The sequence below is a fragment of the Marmota flaviventris genome, chromosome 8 (assembly GCF_047511675.1).
Source record: "Marmota flaviventris isolate mMarFla1 chromosome 8, mMarFla1.hap1, whole genome shotgun sequence".
Taxonomy (NCBI): domain Eukaryota; kingdom Metazoa; phylum Chordata; class Mammalia; order Rodentia; family Sciuridae; genus Marmota; species Marmota flaviventris.
Window position 1 is genome coordinate 125946098 of NC_092505.1, and position 13251 is coordinate 125959348.

The 13251-nt window shown below is 41.4% G+C and overlaps 1 protein-coding gene across 1 annotated transcript in view; it reads right to left on the reverse strand.

Annotated features, from left to right (window-relative positions):
* The window catches only part of Pccb (propionyl-CoA carboxylase subunit beta), a 60701-nt gene that overhangs the window by 3435 nt on the left and 44015 nt on the right, over positions 1–13251 (reverse strand). Inside the window, exons 9-10 of the mRNA XM_027933686.2 lie at positions 13122–13203; positions 5425–5548 (exon numbers count right to left, since the gene is read on the reverse strand). Of these exons, the coding sequence (XP_027789487.2) occupies positions 5425–5548; positions 13122–13203 (206 nt within the window). The remainder of the gene's footprint in view (positions 1–5424; positions 5549–13121; positions 13204–13251) is intronic.

The window sequence follows — 13251 nt, forward strand, 5'->3', positions numbered from 1 at the left end:
AATGGCACAGAGTGAGAGCCCAAGCCAGGGAATCTCCCCCGGGGGGAGCTTCTAACCTACTCCCTGAGGCCAGCACGACCCCAATTCTGAAATACTGTAGAGCCCCAAGAGAGAAGGACACAGACCAACATCCCTCCTGGACACAGGAGTAAAGACCCTTACCTTTTAAGTAAAGTATATCACTAAATCGAACTCAGCAATATATAACCAGTAGCACACCAAGACCAAGTAGGGCTTACCAAAGGAGTTCAAGGTTGGTTTTAACACATGAAAACCAATAAAACGATTAAATAATGGAGAAAAATTTTTTCTACAACAATCTCAATAAATACAGAGAAACACCTGACAAAATGCAATATCCCCTCACAGTTAAAAACTAGCAGATAATGGAGGAAAGGAATGGAACCTGATAAAGAGAATGAAACGAAAACACAGAAAAACAGGACTTCATCAATTTTCTGAAAATCTATGCATCAAAAAAAAAAAAAAAAGAAAAAACACCATTAAGAAAATGAATAGACAAGTCACAGACCAGGAAAAAAAAAATACATGTGGTACAAATACCTAGAAAGAATTCACATCCAGTACAGGTGCAGTGGTGCATGCCTGTAATCCCAACAATTCAGAAGGCTGAGGCAGGAGAATCACAAGATTGAAGCCAGCCTCAGCAACTTAATGAGATCCTGTCTCAGAAAAAATAAATACATAAAAAGTGCTGGGGATGCAGCTCAGTGATAGAGCACCCCTAAGTTCAACCCCTATTACCAAAAAAAGAAAGAACTGGGTGCAGTGGCACATGCCTATAATCCCAGCACCTCAGGAGACTGAGGCAGGAGGATCGTGAGTTCAAAGCCAGCTTCAGCACAGTGAGGCACTAAGCAACTTAGTGAGACCCCGTCTCTAAATGAAAATTACAAAATAGGGCTAAGGATGTGGCTCAGTGGTCAAGTGCCCCTGAGTTCAATCCCTGGTACCAAAACAACAACAAAAAATAAAGAAAGCAGGAAAGCAAAAGAAATAATACAATTATTTATATTTATAAATAAAACTAAAATTCTGGAGCTAAAAAAGTATAATAACTAAAAATGAAAAAATTCATTCCATTCTCCTGCTCGATAGAAGATCTGGGCAAGCAGAAGAAAGATCAGGGAATATGAAGATCAAACAACTAAAATTACAATATCTTAGCAGCAGCAGCGAGAAAAATGAAATTTGTGAACAGGCCTCAGGGACCTAAAGGGACACCACCAAGTGGACCAACTTACACAGCATAGGACCAGGAGGAGAAGACTGAGAAAATGGGACAGAGATAATTTTAAGAAATAACATCTGAAGAATCCCAGCCTTTGGGGCAGGAGACCCCTGTGTTTCTCCTTGATAGCAAAGCATAAACCTTCTTTTTCCTTTTTCTCAAAACCATGTCCTCACTACTGGATTGGCACTGAGGACAAGGACCAAGCTTTTAGCAATATTTTGTGACCCAGATGGGACCCGGGAGCAGTCCCAGCTTTCTTGGGTAGGCCTGGCTCTCTACGGAAGGAACCCCACTGCCATGCTGAGGAGCTTGCTGAGAGCCACCTGCAGGAGAGTCAGGAGATGGGTAAACCAGAGGAGCTGTTCCTGTGAGTACAGGGAGGGACCAAGGGACCACCCCAGCAGCTGCCGAAGCTCGTTTTGCTTTGCGGAACTCCTGCCTTCTCTCCCTGAACGGCACAGGTCACTCCATCATGGTCCACTTTGAGAAAAAGGAAACCGAACTCAGGAAAGTCACAATAACTTTAGCCACCTGGCAAGTCCTCCTGTGTGCACTCCAAGACCCCTGATTCCACACACCTGATTCCTCTTTGTGGGAACATCTGGTCTCTATTTCTGGGGACATCTGTGTGCCACTGGTGGTGTAGGAATCACGGTTAAGTGGAACTCAAGAACCCAAGGATGTGTACTCCCTTCTGATCTGTTCTAGGTTCTCACCTGTTTGTTGGCCTTGGCCCTGGACTTGGGAATTCCCTCTGGCTGTCTGTCCTGTTCGAATCTGCCCTTTTTAAGACATGGCCAGTACTGCACTGATCATATAGGTGGTCTCCTGGGAAAGACCTTGGCTGGTTAATTTAAAGGCTCATATTTGTCAGCCTTGGTTTTGGGGCTTTTCTCCGGTTGTCTCTCTTTCTTTTTTGTACAAATTTGAGTTGGTCTGTCAGAGATAAAGTGAGTTGAAGAAAGGACCATCTGTAAGTCAGTCTAAGATAATGTTTTACTATAATAATGTAGCTTTTAAATAGATTTCTACATTATCATACAATCTTGCAGTTGGAGTTGGTCTGTGAAAGGTAAAGTATGTGGAAGAAATTTATACATGTGGTCTGTCTGTTTTAAAGGTTCCCATCTATCAGCCCTGGTTTCAGGGATCCTCTTGGTCTATTTTTTTGTTTGTGTGTTTGTTTGTTTTTTGTTTTTGTTTTTGTTTTTGTTTTTGTCTGTTACTGGCCCTTTAAGACAAGAGCCATGCCACACTGATCTTACCATTAGTCTCTGGAGCAGAGAGATCTTGGCTGCATGGGCCACCTATGGGGATAAACCTGTCTAAGAGAAAGAGGGTTTGCTATAATATAATCTGGGCTTTAAATGGTTTTTCTGGATTATTATACCATTTTGTCTTTGAAGTTGGTCTGTCAGGGGTTCTGTGTGCACAGGCACTGATGCAGGAGCGTGATAAGAGGCTGAACTGTCAAGAAATAAGCTGAAGGTGTCAAAAGGCATGCCTCTGGTGGGCAAGGATAGCCCACAGAAGAAAGCATTAAAAAAAAGATTTCAGTCTTCTAAACCCAGGGCTGGCAGTCCTAGCACTGTCTCTCGGCCTGGCCCCAGGCAGCCACAGATCATCTCACTGTGGGTAAAAGACACCAGCCCTACACTGGGAAAAAAAAAAATCCCAGAAAAGCTGCCTGGGCTATAGAAAAATGGCCAAAGAGAACCTGGCCTCTGCCCTGCCCCTGGGGCTGGAGGCTGCTAGCCACAAGTGCTGTGGCAGGAGGTTTCAGCACTGTCAGCTTATGACCTGGGGATAGGAACAGTCTCCCCTTTTAAGATCTGACAGGACACCCCATTTGGGCAGGGATATTCACACTGGGTCAAAGCAGTTCTTGCTGTAATAGTATCCCATCAAACTAATGGTCAAATAAATAACTGCACCCAGAAAAGAAAAAGGCAGAAACGAAGGCCCACCTGTGTTTTGTAGGCAGCCTCTCAAAGGGATCTCAAGGAGCTTAAAGAAAAAGATGGAAAGGGCCTCCTCCAGTGGGTACCAATATACCTAGTATAAGGAAGAGGCCCCAAAGGAGCCTCTGGGCACAACTGACAGTGGGGAACTCAAAGTTGGTGACATGTGATAATAATAATGGACACAGGTCAGGCTCAAAAATATCCAGTGCTCTGACTCCTTGAATGGGAGAAAATGATTAAGGTGTGTGTGTGTGTGTGTGTGTGTGTGTGTGTGTGTGTGTATATATATATATATATATATATATATATATATATATATATATATATATATATATTTGTATATGCTGGACTGTCCAACCCTCTCTTGAGATAAAACATCTTGTGTAAATTAAATGCACAGATAACATTCATAAGGTCTGTCTCAGTGTATGAATTTAAGAAAGGGTCCAAAACTAGAAAGGATAAGAGAAAGTTATATGTATGGAAATATATTTTAGAATGGAAAATTAAAAGGTAAAAGAGATGTTCTGGATGAGAAAGTATTTTGTCTGGTGAAGTGATATTCTTGTGTTAACGTCCAAGATGAAAGAGGACAAAACTAAGGATATTAAGAAGTTTTGAATGTTTAAGTAAGTTGCAGAAGGTTTGTGGAAGGTAAATCTCAAAAAGTTTGTTTGTGATTAAACTAGCTATAATCAGCACAAAGTTATTTAAACTTTAATATACTGATATGAAGCAAAATGAGCAAAAGACCTGAACAGATACCTCATCAAAAAAGATAAACAGATGAGTTATATGAAAAGATGCTCAACTTCACATCATTAGGAAATCGCAGATCGAGAAGCACCCATCAGAATGGCCAAAATCCAGAACAATGACAGAAGCAAAGCTGGCAAGGGACGTGGAACAAGAGGAACCTGCTGATAGAAACGCAAAACCAATGAGTCACTTTGGTGGTTTCTTATAAAACTAAATATGCCCTTGCCGCACAATCCAACAATCAGCCTCCTTGGCAATTACCCAAATGAGTTCAAAACTGGGCTGGGAATGTAGCCTAGCATAAAAGCTCAGGCTTAACATGCACAAGGCCCTGGATTCAATCTCCAGAACCACATGTGTACACACACATATGTGCAGAGTGGAAATGTACATCTAAGAAAAACCTGCACGTGAAGGCTTGTGGTAGCTTTACTCAAGTCAAAACTTGGAAGGAAGCAAAATCAACACTGTGCTGTACATGAATGGATAAACTGTGGTACACCCAGATAATGAACTATCATGCAACATTAAAAGGGAGAAGCTATTAAGTCACAAAATGAATCAGAAAAACCTTAAAAACATTAATAAGTGAAAGAAGCCAATTTGAAAGGGCTATATACTGGAGGATTCCGACCATATGACATTCTAGGAAAACTGCTGTGGCAAAAATAACAGATTAGGCTGGGTAAATAAGGGAGGGCAAGTTCTTCCAACACAAGGATTCAAATCCTAAAATCCCAGTTACTTGGGTGGTTGAGGCAGGAGAATTCCAAGTTCAAGGCCAGCCTCAGCAATTTAGTAAGACCCTGTCTCAAAACAAAAAGGGCTGGGGGAGGGGCTCAGTGGCAGAGCACCTCTGGGTTCAATCCCCAGTACAAAAATAAAAACAAATACTAAGAGGGAAATTGTGAAGAGGAAAGCAGTACCCCAGTCCCCACCCCACCATCCCCACCTAGCACACACCCATGAAGAGTCCCCATTCCCTGGATGTCACTGGGGTCCATCACCTTTAGAAAGCTGTGGAAGAGTCACAGCAAGATGCCACTGTCACGTACTGTGTACCCAGGGGCAGTGTTGAAGGTGGTGGAGACGACAGTGGATAGGACACCAACACCCCTCCCCTCAGAGCTCACGGTTTAGCAGATGATGATGTGGGTATGTAATGGCAGGGCACAAAGCCAGCCTCTAAAAATTAAAGACCCTGAAAGCTAAGAAGAAGGGTCATCTACACACCCTTACACAGGGGGAAGTCCACAAGGAGCCATGTTGAAGATATTTAGTATCAAAAGAGGAACTGAAAAAATAAAAATTTAAAAGAAAAACTGATTTGACAACAACCACTTGAGTTTTTCTTCTGGTCACGAAAGGACATGTCAGAGTAAAGGGCAGACAGGATGCTGTGGGCCGGGTAGCCCTGGCAAGGTTTATGAGACCTTCCCATCCTACCTGAGGCCACCTTGGGCTGGTTGCCAACAATTCCAACGGTCCTCCCATTCATTCTCGCAAAGCCAACAACGATGTTCTTGGCATAATTGGGCATGATCTCGAAAAATTCTCGCTCATCCACAATCTGTAGGAATAAATTTACTCCTGAGCTCAAAATGAAAGAAACAAGTACAAGACGCAGCTGCAAGGCAGAGCAAGACACTCCTGTTCCAGTCATAGAGCTGGACAGCTCCACTCTACCAGGACACAGCCCTTCCCCCGGGGATGGGGGACAGCAGCCTACCCCAGGGGAGGAGGGGAAACTCGCCCCAGCAGTGCGGCTGCTCCACAGGTTCTAAAATTGGACAATTTGAATCTGGAATTATTCATGACAATTTGTTTTTACCTTTAGGTTTTGAAATCATTCAAACTTACATAAAATTTTCAGAAACGGTACAGGAGCTGGCAGTAGCTCAGCAGCAGAGCACCCACCCAGCGTGCCAGTGACCCCAGCAGATCTCCAGCACCAAGCAACAAAAACCTGCTGCAAAAAACACTCACGAATCCTTCACCCAGATTCCTCATTTATTAGCATTTTACTAAAGCTCATCTGTTCTCTCCTCACCCTCCTCTTAGACATGATGCCTCTCTACCCTCACTGCCCATTTCCCAAAAATAGGGTCCTTCTCTTTACATAACTTCGGTGATAGCAAAACCAGGAAATTAACATCAATGCTATTTTCTATTACAGGACCTTATTCAAATTTTGCCAGATGTTCCCGTAACCTTCCTTGCCAAAGTGAAATCTGACCCAGGGTCACCGGGCACTCTGGGTGGCCCTATCTCTGTCCTCCTCCAATTGTTTTTCCTCCTAGGTCTTTCGTGATCCTGGTACCTTAAAGGTGCCAAAAGGCCAGTTATTTTGCAGAGTGGGCCTTCTATTTGGGTTGGATTGTTGTTTTTTCATGTTTGAATTCAGATACAACAGAGGTGACCTTCTCTCACAGCCAGCAGTAAATGATGTTAATCCGTCAGTTAATGGTGGTGATATCTGCAAGGTTTCTCACATCAGTAATGTTACTATTTTTTTAGTGTAATTAATATTTAGTGGAGAAATACTCTGAAACTGTGTAAAAATCCTGTCCTTTATCAAACTTCCATCAAAACTCCAGGTCTTCGCCCACTAGTTTAATACCAATTACTGACTCTTGCCTGATTCAGTAACTGCCATGACGGTTACCAAACAGTGATCTTTCTCCTTTCCAATTCTCCTTCTCCATTTATCAGTCAGCATGTGCTTTTTTTTTTTTTTTTTCAGCATGTGCTTTAAGAAAGATCTTTGCTTTTCTAATTTATTTATATCAAAATTCTTGTGGATTATCATCTTTTAAAAAATATTTATTCTGGTTGTTGATGGACCTTTATTTTATTTATTTATATGTGGTGCTGACTATCCAACCCAGTGCCTCACACATGCCAGGCAAGTGCTCTACCCCTGAGCTACAGCCTCAGCCTGGATTATCATTTTGATCATTATTTTATGCCTCTCTACCCTGGTTCCCGCGTCCTATCAATGTCCCCATTGTTATCTGAGCACTACCTTACACTTGGGACTCATCTCATCTTTAGGTTAGATGAGTCTGGCTTTTTTCCTGCCCCAGGAACACAATCAGCCATTTCTCCAAAGGACTCAGGTTCTACTTGGAGGGATGTGTGTGTTGTTCCTAATGGTCTCACAGAGCCAGACTAGAAAACACACATGTGCTCTCACATGCACTTCTAAGTGTACACACATATGGAAAGCCATGAGTGCTAATATACAATTCTAGACCAATTCATCCGGAGTCCATCCTAGCTTTCCCCATTTTTGTACCCCGAACTTCATTTTCCAACAGCAGAAACCTGGCTCCCATTAGCTCAGAATGTACTTATTTATTCAATCCCCAAATACAGAGAAAATGTCTCAAAATTGCTAATCCATACGACTATAAAAAACAAACCTAAGACTACAATTCAACATTTATTTACAGCTATTTGTCTTCAAATGAATAGAGTCAAAATATGTGATCAAAAACTATTCATCTGAATGAAACTCACACATTTTCCTACTTCATCTGAAAGTTTGTCATTTGGTCTTGAGTTTTTTTGATACTATGGTTTGAACCCAGAGGTGCTTAACCTCTGAGCCACATCCCCACCTCATTTTTATATCTAACTTAGAGACAGGGTCTCATCTAGTTGCTTAGGGCCTCACTAAGTTGCTGAAGCTGGCTTTGAACTTGCGATCCTCCTGCCTCAGCCTCCCAAGCTGCTGGGATTACAAGCATGCACCACCACGCCCAGCTTGATTTTATTTTTTAAAACATTAATATTTTAACATTGTCATTTCCCATACACCCACCCAATTCCCACCCACCCTCTGATATTACTCTTAATAGTTTCCGATTTGTGTTTTCACATTTGTATTTTTTATTTCCTCTACTTTCATGGAAATAACACAGCACTGATAATCCTTTACACAACTGGGTTTTTTCACTTAATATATCTTGGAATCACTTCTTATCAGCTGACAGATACCCTCCTCATTCTTTTTCATGTCTGTATAGTATGATGTACCAAAATTTATTCAATCTCCTGTGTGTGGTGTACATTATTCTGAAAATTACATTTACTTTTTTAGCATATCTTGCAATTACAAATGGCAATGTAACGGTAGTAGATTCAAACATCCATAATATCCTATGGTGAGAAGTACTTCTACAGGATAAATTCCTAGAAATGGATAGGCTGGGTCAAGGCTTATTTATTTAGGCCTGGATAATGCTGGATTCCCTTACCAGCCATGTATGAGTCCCTGCTTCCCACAGACTTCACAACAGAAATGTTTTCAAACTGGTTTTTTTTTTTTTGGTCAATCTCCCTAGGAGAAACAACTCAATGTACTTTTATTTGTATTTCTAGCATTATTAGTGAAGTTCAGCATCTTCCTACACATTTAAGGTCCATTTTATATCTTTTTTGTGAGTTACCTATTCATGTCTTTTGCCCACTTTTCTATCAGTTTTGGTCTTTACTCCCTCAAATGATCTACCAAAGTTCTTTATCTACCAAAGATTAATATTTTATGATATATGTTGCAAATATTTTCTCCCAGTTTATTGATTGTCTTTCAGCTTTGCTTACAATCTTTTGCTCTAAAGAACAGGATTTTTTTTTTTTTTTTTTTGGGTGGAGGGGGTATCAGCATTGAACACAGGATGACTAACCACTGAGCCACATCCCCAGCCCTTTTTATTTTGAGACAGGGTCTCACTAAGTTGCTTAAGGCCTCGCTAAGTTGCTGAGGCTGGCTTTGAATTTGAAATCCTCCTGTCTCAGCCTCCCAAGTCTCTGGGATTACAGGCATGCATCACCATAACCAACTTAACTTAATTTCTGCATAGTCAGCTTTACCAATCTTTCACTCAAACCAGATTTGAGCTCCAGTTCAAAAGCATATCTTTATCTTCTCCAAAGGTTATAGAGGAATTCAACTACTCTTTTCTTTAGTGCTTCTATGGATTCACAGTTTTTATGTAGTTCTCCAACCCATTCAAAGTTCCCTCACCCCCAAGTCCTTTTCATTTCTTATTTTGAAATAGGGTCATGCTCAGTTGCTGAGGCTGGCCCAAACTTGCAATCCTCCTGTCTCAGCCTCTGGAGTCACGGGGATTACAGGCATGCACCACAGCACCTGGCAGTTTATTTCTGTATGTAATGTATGTAAGGATCTAATTTTATATTTTCCTAAATAGTTACCCAGCTGTCCTAGTATCATTTCTTAAAAAAGTCAATCTCTGCCCCTGGGATTTGAGATTTAATACATCATCTACTAAAACTCTCCTGAGTCTATTTCCAGTTCTTCTGCTCTCTTCCACTGCTGTTTATGTGCTAGGACCACACTGTCTTAACTATTGAATGCTTAAAACAATATAAAACAGAAATTCCCCACCTGTAACTTTATAGTATATGCTTAATGATTATTATACTTTCATTTTTCCATATAAATTTATGTACAAACTTGTCTAATTCTATTAAAAAAATTCCTAGGATTGTTTTAAATTTATAAACAAACTGAAGAAGAATTGACATTTTATACAATAATCAACCCACAAGGGATCTCTCCCCAATTATTCGAGCCTACTTTTGCATTTTTCAGAAGTGTTTTTAAAAAATTTGCCCCATATATCTTTTGTACATTTCCTGTTGTAACTATTACTAAATATTTCATCTTCTCTGCTGCTATGCAAAAGAAACTACGAGTGGTTACAAGTTTGCATTTCTGAAGACTTCATTTCTGTATGTAAATTTTATAGCCTGCTCCAATTATTGTTTCTTAGTATAATCACAAATTCTCTAGAGTTTTCTAGCATAATATTTAATCTACAAACACAGCTTAACTCCCTTTCTAAGGCTTTGCTTCTCATTCTCCTCATCTTGCTACATTAATATTTCTCTTTTTTTTGAGAAAGGCATATTTTATTTTATTTTATTTTTAATTTTTTTATTGTTGGTTGTTCAAAACATTACATAGTTCTTGATATATCATATTTCACACTTTGATTCAAGTGGGTTATGAACATTAATATTTCTAGTCCAACATTAAATAACAGACTCCTCAATGGGCACTCTTGTCATGCTCCTGTTCTCAGTAAAAACTAGTCTTGCCTTATTAATATGCTTGCTTTTGGAAAAGTGTATGCCAAATTTTTTCATATTAAGAAAGCATTCAAGGACTAGGGATGTGGCTCAGTGGTAGAGCACTGGCCTAACACGCATGAGGCCCTGGGTTCAATCTGCCACAAAAAGAAAGAAAATATTCAAGCCCCACTGTAATCCCAGCAACTTGGGAGGCTGAGGCAGGAGTATAGCAAATTCAAGGCCAGCCTGGGCAACTTAGTGAGACTTTGCCTCAAAAATAAAATAAAAGAATTGGGAATGTAGCTCAGTAGTAAAGCACTCCTGGGTTCAATCCAAAAATACCACAAAAATATTCAAGCCAGGCACTGTAGCACACCTGGAATCCCAGCTACTCAAGATGCTGAGGTCAGTCTCAGCAACTTCAAGGCCAGTCTCAGCAACTTAGTGAGACCCTGTCTTAAAAAAAAAAAAAAGTTGGAATATAGGTCAGTGGTAGAATGTCCCTGAGTTTGATCCCCAGTACTGCATAAATATAAATAAAAAAGAAAGCAAGCAAGAATTCATCAATTCTTATTTTCTTATTTTTATCTGGAATGGGTATTCACTGGAAGGGTTGGGGTTTATGCCGGGAATTGAACACAGGACCTTAAGCATGTTAGGTAAGTACTCTACTACTCTACACCCCCAGTTCCTTTTAATTTTTTTATTTTGAGACAGGATCTGGCTAAGTTGCTGAGGCAGGTCTCAAACTTGCAATCCTCCTGACTTGGCCTCCCGAGTAAGTGGGACCACAGGCATGAAATACTGTGCCCAACTTGAACTTTTTTTTTAAATTTTTCTTCTTTTTTGTAATCGTAAATGGACAGCATGCCTTTATTTTGTTTATCTATTTTTATGTGGTGCTGAGGATGGAACCGTGCCTCACACATGCTAAGCAAGCGCTCTACCACTGAGCTACAGCCCCAGCCCTGGACTTTCTTAAAGACTTTTTCAGCATCTAGAGAAACTTGATCTTTCTAATACCTATTAATACAATATATTGTTGGACTTTCTAGAATCAACTTTGCATTCCTACAGTAAATCTCGCTTAGCCCTGGGTATAATTTTACATGGTGCTGGAGTTTGTTAGCTAATATTTTATTTGGTATTATATCAATACTAAAAGGGAATATTGTGAAACCTTAAGTGCTCTTTATCAGAATCTAGTATGATGTCATGCTTGTTTCATTAAAAAAACGTGGAAACTGTTTTTGTGATTTGGTGGGAGGGGTGTTTGTTTTCCTTTTGTTCAGCTGGTTACACTGGAGACTGAACCAGGGCCATTTTATCACCAAGCTACATCCCCAACCCCTTCTAATTTTTGAGACTGGGTCTAAGTTGCTAAGTTGCCATCCTCCTGCCTCAGGCTCCCAAGTTGCTGTGATGACAAGATAATGTGGTTCTCTAACTTTCTCTTTTCTCCAAGAATTACGTAACGTTGCCTCAGTAGAGTTCATGAAGGTCTCAGAAAGTGGGTCTTTCACTGGTCTGTTATTCCACACCTGTGATCCTAGCTACTCAGAAGACTAAGGCAGAGGACTGCAAGCTCAAGGCCAGCCTGGGTAACTTGGTCAGTCAGATCCTGTCTCAAAATAAAAAGGGGTGGGGATGTACCTCCATGGTAGAAATGGCTGGGTTCAACCCCAGGACTGAAAGAAGGTCTCACAGGAAAGTGGGCCCAGGACTTTTTCGTGAATTCCTTCCTTCCATGTAGTTTAGTCCTCTTACACTTTCTGCCTGTGATGGGCCAATGACTGTTACACTCTACTTTCCAAACAGATGCTCAACTCATCTAGTCTTATGATTTTTAAATTTCTTGGGGGGTTTTTTGTTGAATTTTTTTTGTTTTTTCCTCCCACTACAGTGGCTTGAACCCAAGGGCACTTAACCACTGAGTCACATCCCCAGCCCATTTTTTATGTTTTGTTTAAAGACAGGGTCTCTAAGTTGTTCAGGACTTTACTAAAAAGGCTGAGGCTGGCTTTGAACTTGCAATCCTCCTGCCTCAGTCTCCCAGGCTGTTGGGATTACAGATATGGCCCAGCCCCTAAATTTCTTCTTTTTCAATTGCTATTCTTCATGTTCCCTTCATGCTCTATTTATATTCATACCTTAAAGTTACTATTCTCTAGTAATTACAGCTACTATTTCCTACATCAGCTTTTCTTTTAGCTGTCACAAATTCCTAGTTGTAAGCAATGTTGTAATATTTTTTCTCTCTGGAATTTAACATTTTCTTTCTGATCAGCTTTTGTGAATGCTTCCTGTGTACTTGAGAATAAGATTTATAAAGTCTGAACTAGATCTGTAAGATCTACCAACTGATGAACGGTATTTAGGTCTCCTGTGTCCTCTTTTTGTCCATCTGACCTGCGTCTGGCCATAGCTGCTGAGCCCTGCGAGCTCCCCAAAGCAAGGGCCAGGAGGAGGAACATGTAGCCAGCAGAGCCAGGCCCTGGGATGGGCTGAGCCTGCAGAGATACCCATGTGCCTTTGTTAGCAAGGACTGCTAAGGGCCATGCACGTGAGGAAGATGATGGTCATCACAAGTGCCCCCAATGTGCCTGACGCTGTCCCTTTTCCTCAATGACCCAATAATCTATACACCAAGAAAAAGGTACCAATGGTACCATTCACCACAGACTTCCACATGCATGTCCTGATCTTATCACAGGACACCCCATAGACTCCCCTTTCTCTAAAAAGACAAGGCAGACTAAGCATAAGGTCCCTAACAAAGGTCCATGACAAGGCCATCCCCACCCCACTCCAGCTAGCTGGCCCAGCTGGCTCCTCCACCTCCAGCCCCCAAGTCCATCTGCACCATCAGGACGTCTACTGCCACCAGCTCTTCCCAGAACACACCATCAGTGGCCTCTCAGTGCCCACCCTGTGCGGCTGACACCAAGGCCAGCTCCAACACTTCCCCACTCGGCCAAAGCACACCAACCACGGATATGGCTGGGCGAGGGCAGGAAGCCAGGAGGCACAGCACTCACCGAGTGGATGATGTCCAGCATGTCGTAGGCTTTGGTCGATTCCAAAGGGACAATGGTGTCAAGCTCAGGAACCAGGCGGTCACTAGGAAAGAGGCACGCACAGTCAAGAGAGCCAGTGACCTTCCGAAGG